An 18,390-nucleotide genomic window follows, 5' to 3' on the forward strand; every position below is an offset into this window, starting at 1 on the left:
ATGACCCAAGCCCCCCGGCCTGGGCACCCGGTGCTGACTCACTGAAGCTCTGCAGCAGCACGGACATTTCTGACTCTAACAAATGCTGGGTTGCATTTTCTCCACATCGTGAGAAGTCTTCTAGAATTCACTTAAAATAAAAAACCAACATAAAAGAAGTCCGAGCCCCCAGCGGAAAGAAGCTCTCTAGGTGAGCGTGGTTGCCCTGACACAGCTTAAACGGGTGCTCAGAACCCAGACAAAGAAAATACACAGAGAAAAGCAGCATATTAGCCAGTTTAATTTATTTAAGAATCTTACAAAAAAAGGAAAAAAAACCAGAAAAACAAAAATCAAAAGACACAACAAAAAACCTAAATACAGAATTCATTACGCTTCATGGTTGATCGTTTTTACTTGCAAGGGTATAAAACCTCGCTAAATGCAGCCAATACATTTTTATTGCATGAGACCCAATTTTTAAAGTTACAAATCAAAACGGTCAGAACAATCGTTTCTGGACACTCGGTACTGTATTACCACGGAAGGCTGAAGCAGTGCAGTATCATCAGAACAGTGCGTACCCTTCATACACTGACGGACATTCAAAACAGAGTAGCAATATAAAAAGAGAGATTTTAAAAAAGAGAACAGAACAGAAACAACCAGAAGAGTTTACATCCACCTTTGTTTCAAATTGTCTTTGGATTCCATCATATGTTGTCTCAAGATGCACCATGTCAGATCAGTAAAGGAAGATCTATGCCTACGTATAAAAGTATCCTTTGCTCAGCAGAGGTAGAACCTGGCAAAAGTTTTATTGCAGAGATACAGCGTACCTCTTCCCACCTCTCATGGTTGATGGTAGATACAAGTGGTTATTGAAAAATAATATCAGTAGTTTGCAAATTCAGTATAAACCATGAACAGGATGATTTTTTCTGATGGAGGTGAGACTGCAATGTGCTACGTAGAAAAAAAGCTCTCTGCCCCGTAAAGTGGAAGTCAGAAAGAAGGCTGAAGCTTCTTTATCCTCTTCAGTGCCACAAATACTGTCACAGCAAGAAAGGCCCTCAGGACAGGGTGGACGGAAAAGCCAGGGAGTTCTCACTAAGGGGCCGGCGGACTGACCCTCAGCCCCAAGGAGGCCTGACCTGCAAGTATCAAAGAGAACTGATGCTCCCAGGTGGCGCCCCTTGCTCGACTCTGCACTACAAGGGTGTAGTCTAGCCTCATGGTGTCCTGACGGCTGCTGCTCCCCGGGCGCCAGAGGAGGAAAGCCGGGCAGGACGTGTTGGGGCAGGGATTCCCACTGGAGCTCTCCTCTGAAAGGCCCCGTTTCATGACAAATTAGGTGCCTAAGACTTACCTAAATGCAGACAACTTTTAAATTTCAGGAAGTCTACGAAGTTCAGTAGTAACGAGAGAAACATGTACACAAATGAAGGCCCAAGAAAGGCTCACGGCTATCTTTCCTGAAAGTTAAGGAGGAAGATTTTCTTAAAAGTGCGAAATCTGTAATTAAAAACGCAATGTTGGCCTCCCTGGTGATGATTACCACCACTTTTGTGAGCCACCCCTGGGTCTGCCCTACTGGCAACACTAATCCAATCATTAAGAATGCCCTGATCCAGCTCAGCTCCTAGCTTTACAGCCAATCTAGTCAAGATCAATTCACCAGCTCACTGGTGGCAGGACAGCCCAGCAGATCCTACCAGCCAGTCCCTCCACAGTTAACTGGCTGTTTTACCCTCAGCACAGAATCAACCCTTGAGCTGAAGGCTCATGGAAGCCTCCACAGCAGTTGTGCTGCTCGATTCCGGAGGAAAACTGTCCCTTAAAGGACATTCTCTAATGTCACCTGTCAGCATGGACACCAGCATGTACCAGGTCTGTCTCCACTCCTGCTATAAATATCCTTAACCGGTGGGAGCAGAAGCAGATTACCCATGCTCACTGGAAAGTAAGCTTCTGATTGTTACTTGCAGGCTAAAAGTACACGCTGGACTTCTTAAAGAAACAGAAAATCTGCAGCAGTAGCAGGTCATAAATCACTGTTCAGATCTGCAAGATTTTCCTCTCAGCTGGAAAGCCACAAGGATGAAGGATTTGGTGCAGGCCTGAAAAATTGCAAGGGTAGCAACAAGTCGGGTTTACTGAAGAGCAAGTTTGATCCCAAATGCACTGAAGAAGTTAGAGGAGCTTAAAGGAAGTCTTGGGAAGAAATTTTTTAGGTGAAAACATGAGGCTCACTATAGCTTCCAAAGAGCAACATAAATGAGCATAACTAGTCATATAATGACAGTATCAGAAATTGCACTCAAGTACATTCCCCCCAATACAATGCATTGCACACAGTAAAAATTTGTAATAAAAATGCAAAACACAATCAGGCATGTTGAAAAATATTAACACAAAACAGACATAGGAATTCTATGGTAAAGATGCAAAACCGAATTCTAAAATATATGAACAAATTCAACTAAGAAGTTTTTCATACGTTTCTACATCCAAAAAAAAAAACAAATTGTAAGAAGCCCCCTATGGGAAGTCAAGAAAAGAATAAATAGGATTGAAGGGAGGAGGGAAAAGAGAAAAACAAGCTGGTGGCGTCCCAATTTACAGGAAATATTTACATTCAGAATTCAAAAAGAACCCAACATTTCTATATATACACACTATGTACATATATATATATAAGTACAGCATAAAATCAGAAGGTGGGTTTTGGATTTCACCTCAAGTATGCAGAAAAAAAATTACTAGCTAGCTCGAGTTGCAGGTATCTATAGATGTGTTTCCTTCACTTATATGCCCTTAAAAGACACTGCCTTTGTACTAGACAACTGGCATCCAATGAGGACTTTTTACAAATGGCTTTTGCTCGCAGCTGTAGCCATGACATGGACTGCCTGCTGCATATTCCAGCAGCAAAGCGGGCACAGTGAGCGTGCGAGGTGTGGTGTTAGCCAAGGACTCCAGACATAGAGGAAGGATAGTCAACAAATGCCTACTGTCCCTGGGATGCCTGCACTAACCGAACATCTGTTAACTGCATACTGGTCTAACAGCGACTCTTATGTAGCACCATTCTTAGAAACTATCAAATATCATTCAGGTACATTTTTATTTTATTTTTTCAGGTACATTTTTAAAATGAGAGTATTTAGATAGGGACCTTCCTCTTAATATCTAATCAAGAAAAGGACCCAAGTGAAAAACACTTTTCCTCTGCTCCTACTTTCATAAACTGAAATGCATCAATCATTTCTAATCTATTGCTTTTCTTCCCCTCCTGCTAAACTGGAAAGTGGAGGGGACTGAGGAAAGGCTCCCATTATACAACGGTAAGTGTCTGGTATCCTTTCTCGTCACGCCTGTTAGAAGTTGCTCTAATAGCATCACATGGAGATTAGCAAATGAATGCCCCAGTGGCTACAGCCAGAAACTTATGCTTCTAGAATATTATATACCCCTGGAGCTTGGTAATCTAGAACTTTCACCATTACAGATGAAGCAGAATACAAGTAAAAGGTTTACTGTTGCAACTCAAAAAGGTTTCTGAAGTGCTAGTTGGATTGGAATAAATATATATATATACATACACACACCACTACATTGCTTTGGATGCAGGTTCTTGCTAACTTATATACAGATGCAAAGAAAAGATACTGAAGAGTGTATCGGCAATTTAGCAGCAAAAAGGGAAAATTGCTTAAGATATTTACTTTTTCATCAAGTGTGTTTAAAAATACCTTATTAATACTTTTAGGAATTCATATCGTTGATAAATATCTGGATTATCCCACTAAACTGCAGCTTGTGGTAGGGAGGGTGCTAAATTAGGGGAACGCTACCCCCCCGCCAATACCATCTGAGCAGCTCTGGACTTGGAAAGTGGTTTTCAGTACAATCGGCACTGTAAACTCTGAAAACACTAACGTGACTTGTAATCAAAATCTTTGTGCTCAGAGCCATATTGCTAAAAAGGGAGAAAAGGCATTACAGAGGCCAAATGGACTCACATCGGGTTCAACAAGGTCCCTGGGTTCAGACGTGGCATTCAGATCCTGAAATACAAGGATCTGTTGTACAGAAGTTAGCTGTTGTTGAGACTTGATTTTTTGACAGAGGAGGACCTTGAATGCTGGCTTTTCCCATGTTGACCAACCTAAAACTTGCTGACTTGGGTAAGGGCACAGTGTTAAAGGTCATGTGTTCACCTCCAGAGAGGAGGATGGGAAGCAGACTGCCGGCGCTCACATGCACACCACACCACGATAAGCATGTGCACGTGGCACCTCGGCTCCCCATCCATTTACACGGCTGCCTTTCTGAGGTCTACTTTGAGAGTTTTCAGAGGCCTTATTTCTGGACTTTTTTTTAAAAAAGCAAAACGAAGCTGTTCTACAAGGAACAGAACATACATATATCCCCCTTTGTAACAAGATAGCTATTCCAAGAGCAAACATTACATCATAAATTGTGAGGGTCAACTAACTGCATGCTAAAGAATCCTCACACTGAAGCTGCTTGGAAAAAACCATAACCTGCTAAAAACGATACTCCCACACACAAAAAAGGGAAGTTGGGCCAAGCCTCCAAGAGGGAGTCTCTTTTCCCCAACCCTGCCATTTTGTCTCACTGGAGGTAACAGGCTTGTTATGCTTCCCCCTCCACAGCTCTATTTCACCTTGGGATGTTGATGGAAGCTGACTGGGCTCCTGATTTAAAAACAGAAGAACTAACTGGGAAGTTTTGGTGCAGGTGGACAATTCTGCTCTTGACTGCCAGCTGGGTCTAGTGGCCCTAACAAGGGACATTGGTTGATATTCATATGGATCACTGCCTGAGATATAAGGACTAGACTGAGGATAAAAGTTGCATCCACTGGGCAAAATATGCCAAAGAACAGAAATTATTCTCAATTTGTTCCTTTAGGCGTCTAGAATAAATAATTCCAAAGAAAGAAAACTTATGGTAAACGTGACATAACCAAACTCAGGCTTGAAGAAACACAAGAGGATGATAGCCCTAGCTTTCCCATCACTTAACATATATCTCACCTAATTCTGCAATAAGTTTAGAAAGTTACAAAGGAGAACAGTTCAACTTGAGAAACTTTCAAAAGTACTATCATTTTACCCCTTCCTCAACACCATTTCAATTTTGAGGGGTAGGTTTTAAACCAAAATATAAGGCTACCTGGAATGTTGAGCAACACGCAAGTTCTGCAGCATCCCCATCACAGACTACTTTTGAAGGTGGTGAGGGCCTAAACAAGAGTCCACTTCTGCTTAGTATAATAACTTTTTATTTGACATCTACAAGATTGTGGTATCTTGCAGCTTTTGACCAGGTTTATACAATCTCAGTTTTTCAATAGTGCAACCTGTGCAAGCAAAAAAAAAAAAGGAAAGGAAAAAAAAAGGAAACAAAAAGACCAATTGTCCCCTCACTTGTTTTTATAAACATCTATTATAGGCGAAACAAAACTTACCCATATTATAGATAAGTGTCTATTCACATTTGTACATTACCATTTTTAACAGCTTGAGATAAACTCTACAATGTCTTACAACACATTAAACAATATTCAAGTTACTGGGTAACAACAATAACAACAAGAAATAAACATACAGCAGAAGCCTCAAGTGTTTCCTCATTGTCTAGTTTACAACTCAAGTACGGTTTCCATTTTTAAGAGTGACAAAGCAAATTAAGATAACGAAGTAAAAAAAAAGGAAGATTGTTTGCAAGACGGAAGCCAATTTGTACTTCTTTCTAAAACTATCTTTAAGTTAAGAAAAATGTAATTTTAAGAAAAGCAGGCTTGTAGCCATTTTTGCAGCACACATTAGGAATACTATTAATACATTAAAATTAACTTTTAAGAGTTTTATCACCAAAAAATGTATGTACTCATTACCTTGACAAGAAACCTGGGGCAGGGAGAATGGGAGAAGGTGATTTCGCAGGGTTTGAAGCAATACCCAGGTATAAACACTATAAAAATGCAATAACCAATGCTGTACATCTACAAATGTTTCTCTCCGTTACTTGACTTCTGTGTTAATCTTGTTTACGCATGCTTTCAAAGACATGCACTGTCAGAACAAAAACTAGAAAAAGAACCTGAATGCATGATATGTAACCTTTCATTTCATGCTTTAATAAACCTATTGTTTTAATAAGTTGGAAAAAGAAACCAATATATATTTTCTCTATTTATAGACTCAAAACACATGCATCCGGGGATAAGTCCCACAGCAATGGCATGGATGTACTGCGTTAACCCTGAGCACTGTATAACATAAAAGTAAAGCCAGTTTGGGAAGTTCCAAGCATTTTTAAACCAATTATGGTTCGGAGCTTTTAACAAACTCACAAACAAACAGACTGACACACACGCGCACATACCCCTCTGCTCACCCAAAGTAAAAGCATACGGTAAGTACCACGGGAAAAGCACGAGGAAAGACATATGTACCACCATCGGCACTGCTGATTTTCAGTTTTGCTATCTATTCCAGGTTTGTCCTTATTCCCAAAAAAATTAACTAGAGAGAGAGCACAACTGAAAAAAAATTATAATTCTTTGGAAACTGTCCCTGATTTTTATGCAAATGATATGCTTCAACAGCATTTCATATACATCCATGTTGAAACCTGTCTGTTCTTATGCGTTGCTCAAATTGGCGATGCTCTGGGGGTGACGCTGCTGCCAGAGCTGTTTCTGCTGGACCGCAAGCTGTTGAGACTGGTCTGAAGTTGACAGGAGATTTATAAGAGGAGACACACAATTTGCAGGAATGATCAAACCTGCAATTAGAAAACAAGAATTTATAAAGGTTGCTTCCAGGAGAAACCACACTGTTTTACAGCTTCATAGCAAATTCCAAATGAAGTGTAATATTAAGTTTAATGAATAAGACTCCACAAAAAAACTAAATGAACACCTAATAACTGAACTGGCCCCTTCAGAAGTAGCCCGATTCCTCAGCAGCATCACCCACAAATACCTGAGCACATGCGTCTAGTGCAACACCATCTTCTTGCTGAAGCAACAGAAGGCCAAGTACAGTACCTTCCTATCTACTATCTTTGAAGCTCCACAAATGTATGCAAGCACCACCTTCTTTGGCATATACTAATGTACCAAAGAGACTACAAAATAGTGGCTGCAAATTCAAATGCGTACTGAAGCAGTAACTTCTAAGTGGCACAGTGTGGAAGTCAGCAAACTGGAGAGTATATATATCCTCTGTAAGGGAACTTTAACTCCTCCCATGTGGGAACAGGGGCTCAATGTTCCAAGCTTCTCTGTTGTTGCTGCTGCTGTTGTTGTTTTGAAGAAGATAGAAATCCAGTCTTCTTATTTTTTTTAAATAAATTTATTTATTTTATTTATTTATTTTTGGCTGCGTTGGGTCTTTGTTGTTGCACACAAGGTTTCTCTAGTGGCGGCGAGCGGGGGCTACTCTTCATTGTGGTGCGTGGGCTTCTCACTACAGTGGCTTCTCTTGTTGCGGAGCGTGGGCTCTAGGCACATGGGCTTCAGTAGTTGCAGCACGCGGGCTCAGCAGTTGTGGCTTGTGGGCTCTAGAGCGCAGGCTCAGTAGTTGTGGCGCATGGGCTTGGTTGCTCCGCGGCATGTCGGATCTTTTCGGACCAGGGCTCGAACCCGTGTCCCCTGCATTGACAGGCAGATTCTTAACCACTGCGCCACCAGGGAAGCCCACAATCTTTTGATTTTTAAAAGTTGGCAACTAACTCAATTGAAATCTTGCAACCAAAAATACTTGAGGATCAAAAAAATGTCCATGGACTGACTAGCCCACAGGCTACCAATGTGCAACCCAGGATACAGAGAAAGGTTGTTGCAAAAGAAACAAAGGCAATGCGACAGGGAAAGTGCAATAACTGGGTGGATTTCCGTGAGGCCTGTCATTGAGGGAACAGTGGGAGCGGCTGGCCTGGTCTCCCTTGCTCCCTGCAGGACTCCAGTCCATCCCCTGTGCACAGTGGCTTTGACTTCCATAGTCTCAACGTGGCACAATGAACATAAAGACTTCAGAGAATCCTTAGTCTTCATACCAGGGAGCCTGCACAGATGTCGACAGTGAGGGAGGGGAGCAAGAGCACCGAGGGCAGCATAAAATCACAACCACATCAGGATTTCAGCCAGAGCCAACTACACCCATTCAAAAGCTTAACTACTGTTTATCCTTTTAAGAACATAATATAAAGCAAGCTCTACCCCACCACTGGAATAGACAGATGCTAAGATTCTAAGACGTTAGAAGCAAAATAAGAAAAACACAGGACCTGATTTTTCTTCTCAAGGCTCAAACCAAAAAAAAATTAAAACTCACCTACAATCCGCTGTCCATCCTCTGTTCTTAGCCGAACTATCTGCATTTTCACGTTTGTGCCACTGACAGATGCGAGAACACCCTCGACTTTTGTCCAGACACTCAGTACTGAGCCACATAATACATAGTATGTGCGGCAACGAAGACCTATTTCACAAACTAATCCCAAACTTGCTTTTTTGCAATTGCCACGCCTAGGATAGATAATAAGGAAAAAAATGTATATGTGCGTGCACACACGCGCACGCGCACACGCGCACACGCGCACACACACACAAAGGCCCACAAGGTCTACCCTAATTTCAAATGGAAAACGGCCTACCGTCATTTACCTTTACTGATAAAGTTTGTAGACTGCAGTCCTTCTGACATTGGATTATCCTGTCCAACTTAAGGTATCACTACTGATTTTAAAATTAGTTATTTCTTGGGCCTGACTCCCTTATAAAAGGGCTGATTTATTGGTCTTGATATCCATTTAAGCATTTGTCATTTTAATATCCATTAGTTTACTGTATTAATGTCAGTTTATAAAATAATCCTGCCAGTTATTTCCATAGTATTAAACTACCAATATACAGTTCTAAATCAGGTAAGTGGAAAAGCCCTCAGCAAATAAACAAAAGCAAATTTATCTACCTACATGTGTCTAAATAAAAACCTAGCTAAAATTCATCTATATCCTGTATCCCTTTTCAAAAAGTGGGCCAGATACTCCATTTTCAATGCCCTGAAATGAACATAATGACTTGAGAACACCTCTGGCTAGCCTAGTAGTACGCAGGATCAGCTCCAGGGCTCAACAACAAAGTTTCTAGTGCTGTTAACCATTTGAGGTACCTCTGTGGTTTCCTAGAAGTTCCCTAGCCTTAAAAATAAAACTGATTTGGGACACCAATAAAACTTTGGAGGAAGGAAAAAATAAAGGAAGGGAAGGAAGGAGAGGAGAAGGAAAAAGTCTCAACCCTAAGAATGATAGTTAAGTCCATGCTGGCAGACAACATTTGGTTGGAAGTAACAAAGCATCAGTGGGGAGACCTAAAACAGTGCATGGTCCAGAGGCTTCCAACAAGTACCTCTGCTTAAAGAAACAACACCGAGCAATTGATCATCTGCTTGTGTACTTATAGGGACAGATAGCTAAAGAATGAAGGGGTGTTTAAATCTTGATCATACTTTGGAATATATGGTGAGAAAAATGAAAACTAACCAATAAGCATGAGTACAAGTATCTGCAGATGAATTATACTGATCTAGCCAGTGGACCAGGGCATCGTCTGAGACTACCTGTGAAAATAAGACAAAAATTCCATTGAAAAGGTATTGTTTTAAACAAACTGGTTGCCTAATTTGGTCTCTAAAGCCAACTTAAAACCATCTTTATATAGAAAACATGGTCTTCACTACTGCTTGCATTTGAATTTTACCCATAAAGCTCTGCCATGAGGTTTTTCCCATGTAATGAATATTTCAAATAGTTAACTTAATTATAATTGTTTGCAAGTGAAAATGGCTAGGAATAATAGTAATATAAGGTAATACTAACAACAAAATAACATAGTAAAGTTAGGAAAAAGAGATATCACTGTTTTTCCAGAAATTATTGCAAAATATAAACACAGCAGTTCACAGTAAAACCAAGAGTTGGTGGGAAGGAATTTCAGTCTTGTACATCTTCCCTTTATTTAAAAAATTCTAATTTTTGTAGTTAGCACTATAGAAACTTCCTTTTCTGATAACATAAGCTGTTTCAAATAATCACCTTTAAGTTTCCTAACAGTTGATAACATTAAGACTGGGATATTAATTTAACAAGAGTTGATAAAACTTTTTCTGAAACAATTTTCCAGTAATCAAATAGGAAAAATTGACAATTTACATATAAACATAGTTGCAATATATTATTATAAAACAAGTATTTATACATAACATCATGTACAAATGGAAAAATACCTTCTTATATTTCTTTTTTAGATCAGCATAAATTTCTAATTTGAGCTGTTTCCCAGTATTTGGTCTATAAACTAAGAAAAGCTTCTTTTTAGGATTCACTTCTTTAACTAAGATGGCAGTTTTCTTGTTGTTTCTTATCTATTAAAAATAAATAAATAGGTGAGAAAATATAAAGATTCAATACTGCACACTTTAAGACATGCTTGCTTTTTGCACCATCACATCACGATCAAAGCCAAATGAGTTTGTAAATACAAAACTGTGTGAAAGGAATAACACCTGCTGTGTAACCGACTTGAACAAGGTCTCACCAAAGTGAAGGCTAATGGACCTTATCTCTGAGGCAAGACAATCTTCAGAAAATTGTGTTGAGTAATAAGATTTAAAGCACGATGTCCAGTGGAGACAATTTTGCTTCCTCTAGTCCAGGAAACTGGACTCGCAGCCTCAACAGGGTCAGAGGTATGTGAGGTAAGAATCTAGGTAGTGGGCAGGAAGGGTCTTCACAGGAAATAATTTTACCTCTACTGTATGTTACTCTCCTTCAAGTTACGATGAAATATATAACCTTCAAGATAATGCCTTTTGATCACCCACAGTCCTCTGAATTCATCTACTCCATCTTGCTACAACCTATTCCTATGGTTGTGTGACGGTAAAATATCACATGAAATATCACAAATTCATCTGTAAACAGTAACACTGTAACAGGAGAAAGCCAAATGCTGAACAAATAATACATAAATATGATGCAGAAGTGGAAGAAAACGATGCATTAGACAAACGATGGAACTTGTTTTATTTTAAAAATTTTTTAAAAGTTGGACTTTATGAGAGGAACCCTGAGATTTGTAAAAAGCCCCATTTAACGCAAGGAAAAATAAGATTGGGAAAATTAGTATTTCTTTTGAAGAATGGTGAACAATTTCAAAGCAACAGTCTCCGGAGCAAAACTGAAGGAAAAAGAAAAGTTTCAAAGGTATTTTCCCAGCTCCTCTACAAAATAAATCATTTGCTAAGCTACTACCTTTTTTAAATTTTATTTTATTTTTGCGGTACGTGGGCCTCTCACTGACGTGCCCTCTCCCGTTGCGGAGCACAGGCTCCGGACGTGCAGGCTCAGTGGCCATGGCTCACGGGTCCAGCTGCTCCGCAGCATGTGGGATCTTCCCGGACCGGGGCACCAACCCGTGTCCCCTGCATCGGCAGGCGGACTCTCAACCACTGCGCCACCAGGGAAGCCCTACTACCTTTTTATATTAAGATAATTCTTACGCTGATAAAAGGACCTAATACTTTACTTTTCTCTTCATTGATACTAAAGATCCTTCGTCTTTTACTTGTTCAAATGATTTGAAACATTGTTTATATAATTACTGCAAAGTCTATGAAACAAAAGTTAAGTGAAAAATACATATAAAATTTTGTATCAGCTGATGTGAAATTCTCTAGCTAACTATACTTTAAGGCAGTGTTTAAAGCACATAGCAGTGTGATCTATCTTGACAGTGTCAGGTTAATTCACTGTAACTATAAAATAAATCATCACACTACAGTGGAATTAAAAGTGATTCTGACATGGCTTTCCTAATGTCAACACACGGTAAACACACTGCAAGTTGAAACTGCTTGCTGCTGAGGCGGCTCAATGAAGGAGGCTACAGCTTCTTGGAAGGATGTCTCTTCCAAGGTCCTCACTCTTCACAACCAGCTGTCTGTGGCCGTGCAGCAGAGAGTAACAAAGGACAACGCTACCACATCCTTTCACTCAAGGGAAACTAGTGGGGATCAGCATTTTCATCAAAACCTACCAGTGCCTCAATTTGGCAATAATTTCAAGTGAAAAAAATATAACCAGGCTTCCCTGGTGGCGCAGTGGTTGAGGGTCCGCCTGCCGATGCAGGGGACACGGGTTCATGACCCGGTCCGGGAAGATCCCACATGCCGCGGAGCGGCTGCGCCCATAAGCCATGGCCACTGGGCCTGTGCGTCCAGAGCCTGTGCTCCGCAACGGGAGAGCCCACGGCGGTGGGAGGCCCACGTACCACAAAAATAAATAAATAAATAAAATAACCAATATCCTACAGTGACCAATCAAAATCCCATCCAAGGTCTCGAGAGAAATCTGAATAAAATCTAGTGAACTGTATCAGTATCTTGGTTGTGATATTATACTATAGGTTTGTAAAATGTTACCATTGGGAAAACTGGTGTAAAAGGAATTTCTCTGTATTATTTCTTATAACCTCATGAGAATCTACAATAATCTCAATAAGATTTTCAAACACACATACACACACATACATGCACAACTAGGAGCCAGATCCAGTTTGGGAGCTTTGCTATTGAATCAGAGACCAGTAAACCAGGTTTATGGACCAAATGGCTTGAGGCTCCTAAGCTTAAGAATAGTTTAAGGAAGGAACGGAGAAAGTTTCTTAGGAAGGAAAAAAATCCATGCTGTTGAACCTAGGGTCAGGACAGGAATAAAGACCCATACGTAGAGAATAGACTTGAGGACACAGGGATGGGATACGGTAAGCCAGGACCAAGTGAGAGAGTAGCACTGACATATGTACATTACCAAATGTAAAATACATAGCTAGTGGGAAGCAGCTGCATAGCACAGGGAGATCAGCTCGGTGCTTTGTGAGCACCTAGAGGGGTGGGATAGGGAGGGTGGGAGGGAGGCACAAGAGGGAGGGGATGTGGGGATATACGTATACATATAGCTGATTCATCTTGTTATACAGCAGAAACTAAACAACATTGTAAAGCAATGTTGTAAAGCATTGTATACTCCAATAAAGATGTTTAAAAAAAAAAAAAGGAGAAGGCAGCAACTTAAACTCAGCCAAATCTGCTTGTTATCTTTCCCCTCAATCCTGATATGTCCTTTTACTTGTTCAGTTTTACCCATCCCACCCTAGCTAGAAACCTCAAGATAATACTAGAAGCCAAGAACAAAGCTGGGGGGAAAATCATTTTTCAGACTTTTAAGAACTAAACTTTTTCTCCTCCAGGATCTTCAAAAGAGTTTATCCTCTCATTCACACATAGAAAGAAGTAAGTGATCTTAAGATCCAGTGATGCCATTTCTCTGAATCTACTCTAGAGATACACTCACACAGGTACATAAAGAAGCATGTCCTTTGTAAGAAAAAATGGGAACAACCTAAAAGTCAATTAATACGACACAGGCTAAATAAACCATGGTATATTCATAACACAGAATACCATGCAACAGCCACAATGAATGAAGTAGTCCTATAAGTATCAATACAGAAAGCACTCCAAGACTGATTGTTTAGTGAGAAAGGCAATTTAAAGAATGATCGATACTGTATCATAGAATTGGTGTAAAAAAAATAACCAACAACAAATCAACCATCTAAAACAGTAAATTGTTTCCTATGGCTATGATACATATGCATTAAATGCACAGAAAATGGTCTGGGAGAATAGACACAAAACTGGTAACGGTGGCTACCTCTGGGAAGGTGGGAAGGGACCGTGGCTGGGAATGATGGTCAAAAAATTTAGTGCTATCTGTATTTAAATTTTTTCACAAGTGTAATAATGCATTCATGGGTACATAATTCAATTAAAGAATTTAAGAAAAAAAAATCCACAAAGAATAGTCAGCAGAGACCACATATTCTCTGCAAAACCTAAAATACTACCTGACCCCTGACATAAAAAATTTAGGGATTCCTGCTCTAGAGAGCTTATTTATGGTTTCACTCTGCCTGTGGCATCATCATATTTGGTCTCCTTTACGCAGTTCTTGAACCAGGTCTTCATTTACAGTTGGTCACTCCATAAAGGGCTTGGCCAAAAAGTTCGTTCGGGTTTTTGGTACCATCTTACTGAAAAACCCCAACGAACTTTTTGGCCAACCCAATATTTGCAAATAAAAAGTAAAATGTGCTACACACATACAAAGCAATATTAGTCACAAAAAGAAAGGAAGTTATGACACATTCTACAACATGGACGAACCTTGAAAACATTATGCCGAGTGAAAGAAGCCAGACACAACTGTCACATACTGCACGATTCCACTTATATGAGGTACCAAGATACGCAAACTCATAGACAAAAAATAGATCAAAGGTTATCAGGCCAGGGGAAAGCTACTGTTTAATGGTGATGTTGGCACAACATTGTGAATATAATTAATGACACTAAATCATACACTTTAAAATGGATAAAATGGCAAACTTTGTTATATATTTTACCATAATTTTAAAAAGTTAACAAAACGTAGAGAACTTCCCTGGTGGCGCAGTGGTTAAGAATCTGCCTGCCAATGCAGGGACACAGGTTCAAGCCCTGGTCTGGGAAGATCCCACATGCCGCAGAGCAACTAAGCCCGTGCGCCACAACTACTGAGCCTGCACTCTAGAGCCCGTGAGCCACAACAACTGAAGCCTACATGCTGCAACTACTGAAGCCCACGCGCCTAGCGCCCGTGCTGTGCAACAAGAGAAGCCACCGCAATGAGAAGCCCGCGCACCGCAACAAAGAGTAGCCCCTGCTCGCCTCAACTAAAGAAAGCCCACGCCCAGCAATGAAGCCCCAACGCAGCCCAAAATAAAAATAATTAAAAAAAAATTTTTTTGACAGCAACTCTATCTCAAAAGAATAAGTAGCAGCATCTTTAAGATATCCAAGAAAAGAAAACGTGAACTAAAGATTTCATGTCTGGGCTTCCCTGGTGGCGCAGTGGTTGGGAGTCTGCCTGCCGATGCAGGGGGGACGTGGGTTCGTGCCCCGGTCCAGGAGGATCCCGCATGCCGCGGGGCGGCTGTGCCCGTGAGCCATGGCCGCTGAGCCTGCGCGTCTGGAGCCTGTGCTCCGCAACAGGAGAGGCCACAACAGTGAGAGGCCCGCGTACCGCAAAAAAAAAAAGATTTCATGTCTGGTAAAATTTGTCTTTCAAGTACAAAGGCACAAACTTACCAGCACGTAAGAATTCAGGGAGTAATGTTTCCATAAGCCCTTCCTGAATCTACTACATAATGGGCTTCAGACAAAATAACTAGAGAGATATTAACCTAAGGACTAGTGAGTGAGTGGTGAGCTTTAATTATAAATTAATTACCTGTAGAACTAAGATTAATTAAGGGTTAAAAGAAGAGTATAGGGCTTCCCTGGTGGTGCAGTGGTTGAGAGTCCGCCTGCCGATGCAGGGGACACGGGTTCGTGCCCCGGTCCAGGAAGATCCCACATGCCGCAGAGCGGCTAGGCCCGTGAGCCATGGCCCCTGAGCCTGTGCGTCCGGAACCTGTGCTCCGCAACGGGAGAGGCCACAACAGTGAGAGGCCCGCGTACCAAAAAAAAAAAAAGAAGAAGAGTATACTATATAATTGCCATATGTTGACGTGCAGAAACAGTATAACTATTTTTTAAATAGCATAAAGTAAGCTTATGCAAAAAAAGTTATTACAACAAAAATATTTTCAAAATACTGGGGCATAGTATCCATGATATTTTATCATCCTGTGTGCCCTGAAGAACAGGGATTATTAGTGTGGAAGAAAGAAGACCAAAATTTCAGAGAAAGGTCTTCCCTGGTGGCGCAGTGGTTAAGAATCCATCTGCCAATGCAGAGGACGCAGGTTCAGCCCTGGTCTGGAAAGATCCCACATGTGGCGGACCAATTAAGCCCGTCTGCCACAACTACTGAGCCTGTGCTCTAGAGCCCGCGTGCCACAACTACTGAGACCACGTGCCACAACTACTGAAGCCCACGCACCTAGAGCTCATGCCTCTCAACAAGAGAAGCCACCACAACGAGAAGCCCGCGCACCACAGAGTAGGCCCCAGTCGCTGCAACTAAAGAAAGCCCGCGCACAGCAATGAAGACCTAACACAGCCAAAAATAAAATAAATTAAAAAAAAAAATCAGAGAAGAGATAAGATTAAAATTCCACATTTTTTGTTTGTTTGTTTTTTGTGGTACGTGGGCCTCTCACTGTTGTGGCCTCTCCCGTTGCGGAGCACAGGCTCCAGAAGCACAGGCTCAGCGGCCATGGCTCACGGGCCCAGCTGCTCCGCGGCATATGGGATCTTCCCGGACCGGGGCACGAACCCGTGTCCCCTGCATCAGCAGGCGGACTCTCAACCACTGCGCCACCAGGGAAGCCCCAAAATTCCATAGTTTTGATCAGGACAAACAAATATGCATTCATTTGTGTGTATATATGTATATGTCTAAATGTAAACACGTACACACACGTGCACACACACACATACACACTCACACATCCTCTCTCCTTAGCTCTGTCCACAGGCAAATACTAAACCAATGAATGTAGTTACACTAATAACTGAAAACTGAATCTTGAAGACATAAAGCATTATTATGACTAAAGAAGGTCACTCACTATATTATGGAAAAAAAGGGTTCAATTTACTAATAATATGTAAACATTTTTTTTTTTGCCCACACCACGCAGTATGCAGGATCTTAATTCCCTGACCAGGGATCAAACCTGTGCCCCCTGCAGTGGAAGTGTGGAATAGTAACCACTGGACCACCAGGGAATTCCCCAATAAGTAATAATTTAAAACTAGCATTTAATAATACTCCTCAAAACGTATTAAATAAAAATATATCACAATTACAGTGATAAATTATCAAAACACAGAAAGCTAAATACAATTGGAAAATCAGCACAAAGCGAACAGGTAATTACAATGCTGGCAATGAAAACACATTACACATCTTAACAACTAACATTTAAGGGAAACAAGCCTTACTTGCAATGACAAATAAAAGCCATCATCTGGTCCTGTCAACTCAGCCCAAATCTTGGTAGCTTCCTCCCAGGACATTCCCCTCTCTACACTTATCTGTAAAAAAAATAATAATAAAATTTAAATTAAACTCACTTCGGAGAATGCTTACCAGAAAATGATATTATACTTGAATGTGCACGTTTTCTAAACTTACCGTGTATAATTCTACATGGCCAGAGGTTGAATATCCTGGAGTCAGAAACTTCTTAACATCACTTTTCCTCACTTTTTCATCTCCAGAACCAAGATCTTGAACAAGAAAAAGCAACATATAAGTATAAAAAAAATTTTTCATCAATAATACATATGACAGGCTTCCCTGGTGGCGCAGTGGTTAAGAATCCGCCTGCCAATGCAGGGGACACGGGTTCGAGCCCTGGTCGGGGAAGATCCCACATGCCGCAGAGCAACTAGGCCCATGCGCCACAACTACTGAGCCTGTGCTCTAGAGCTCGCGTGCCACAACTACTGAAGCCCGTGCACCTAGAGCTCATGCTCTGCAACAAGAGAAGCCACGGCAACAAGAAGCCCAGGCACCACAACGAAGAGTATCTCCCGCTTACTACAACTACAGAAACCCCATGTGCAGCAAAGAAAACCCAATGCAGCCAAAAATAAAATTAATTAATTAATTAAAAAGAAAGAAAAAAAGAATACATAAGATGTTTTAAAAATTTCCCAACTTACCTAAGATTCCCATATCATATCTTCCATTTTTTTTGGCATTTTGAACAACTGCAGTAAGTGTGTCTGCAAAATACTGAAATAACGCATTCTGCTGATGCACCTCCATGCCCAAAATTCTATTTAAGAATTTTCCTATGTTGTTATAATCTGCAATGACAAGATTGTATGAAAGATTTAATGCATTCAAATGGCAATTTAAAAAATTTATTCATCTCAACCTAGTAAGAGTCTCACTTTCTTCTCTAAGACTTCCCTCACAACTCCTGTACCGTTCCCAGAACAGGGCTATACTTCGACCGCTTCTACCTCTAGCAATTAGCACGACTATACTACATGCTCAAAAGATGTTTGCCAAATTGAATTTTTGCATCTTCAGCTTCGCTTACTGAAGGTATGAATATAATTTAGCACAACAGAATGTTAGTTTTCCAACATTAAGTCTTAACCCATAAAGTTTAAGTGCTGTTAAGTCAGTGAAGCTCAACTTTGGCTGCACAAGTAAGAATGCCCAGGAGCTTCTGGAAAATTACCGACGTCTGAGCTCCTGCCCTGGCTTCAGTACTTTTTTAAAAACTCAACAGCTGATCAT

General features: G+C 40.8%; 1 protein-coding gene across 1 annotated transcript in view; it reads right to left on the reverse strand.

Moving 5' to 3' along the window:
* Nucleotides 1–259: 259 nt before the first annotated feature.
* Nucleotides 260–18,390, reverse strand: part of SBNO1 (strawberry notch homolog 1) — a 57,393-nt gene continuing 39,262 nt past the window's right edge. Inside the window, exons 24-30 of the mRNA XM_060310138.2 lie at nucleotides 17,802–17,948; nucleotides 17,269–17,363; nucleotides 17,076–17,168; nucleotides 10,308–10,445; nucleotides 9,565–9,641; nucleotides 8,355–8,548; nucleotides 260–6,801 (exon numbers count right to left, since the gene is read on the reverse strand). Coding sequence (XP_060166121.1) covers nucleotides 6,659–6,801; nucleotides 8,355–8,548; nucleotides 9,565–9,641; nucleotides 10,308–10,445; nucleotides 17,076–17,168; nucleotides 17,269–17,363; nucleotides 17,802–17,948 — 887 coding nt within the window. The 3' untranslated portion in view covers nucleotides 260–6,658. The remainder of the gene's footprint in view (nucleotides 6,802–8,354; nucleotides 8,549–9,564; nucleotides 9,642–10,307; nucleotides 10,446–17,075; nucleotides 17,169–17,268; nucleotides 17,364–17,801; nucleotides 17,949–18,390) is intronic.

This window comes from Globicephala melas, chromosome 13 (genome assembly GCF_963455315.2).
Source record: "Globicephala melas chromosome 13, mGloMel1.2, whole genome shotgun sequence".
Lineage (NCBI taxonomy): Eukaryota > Metazoa > Chordata > Mammalia > Artiodactyla > Delphinidae > Globicephala > Globicephala melas.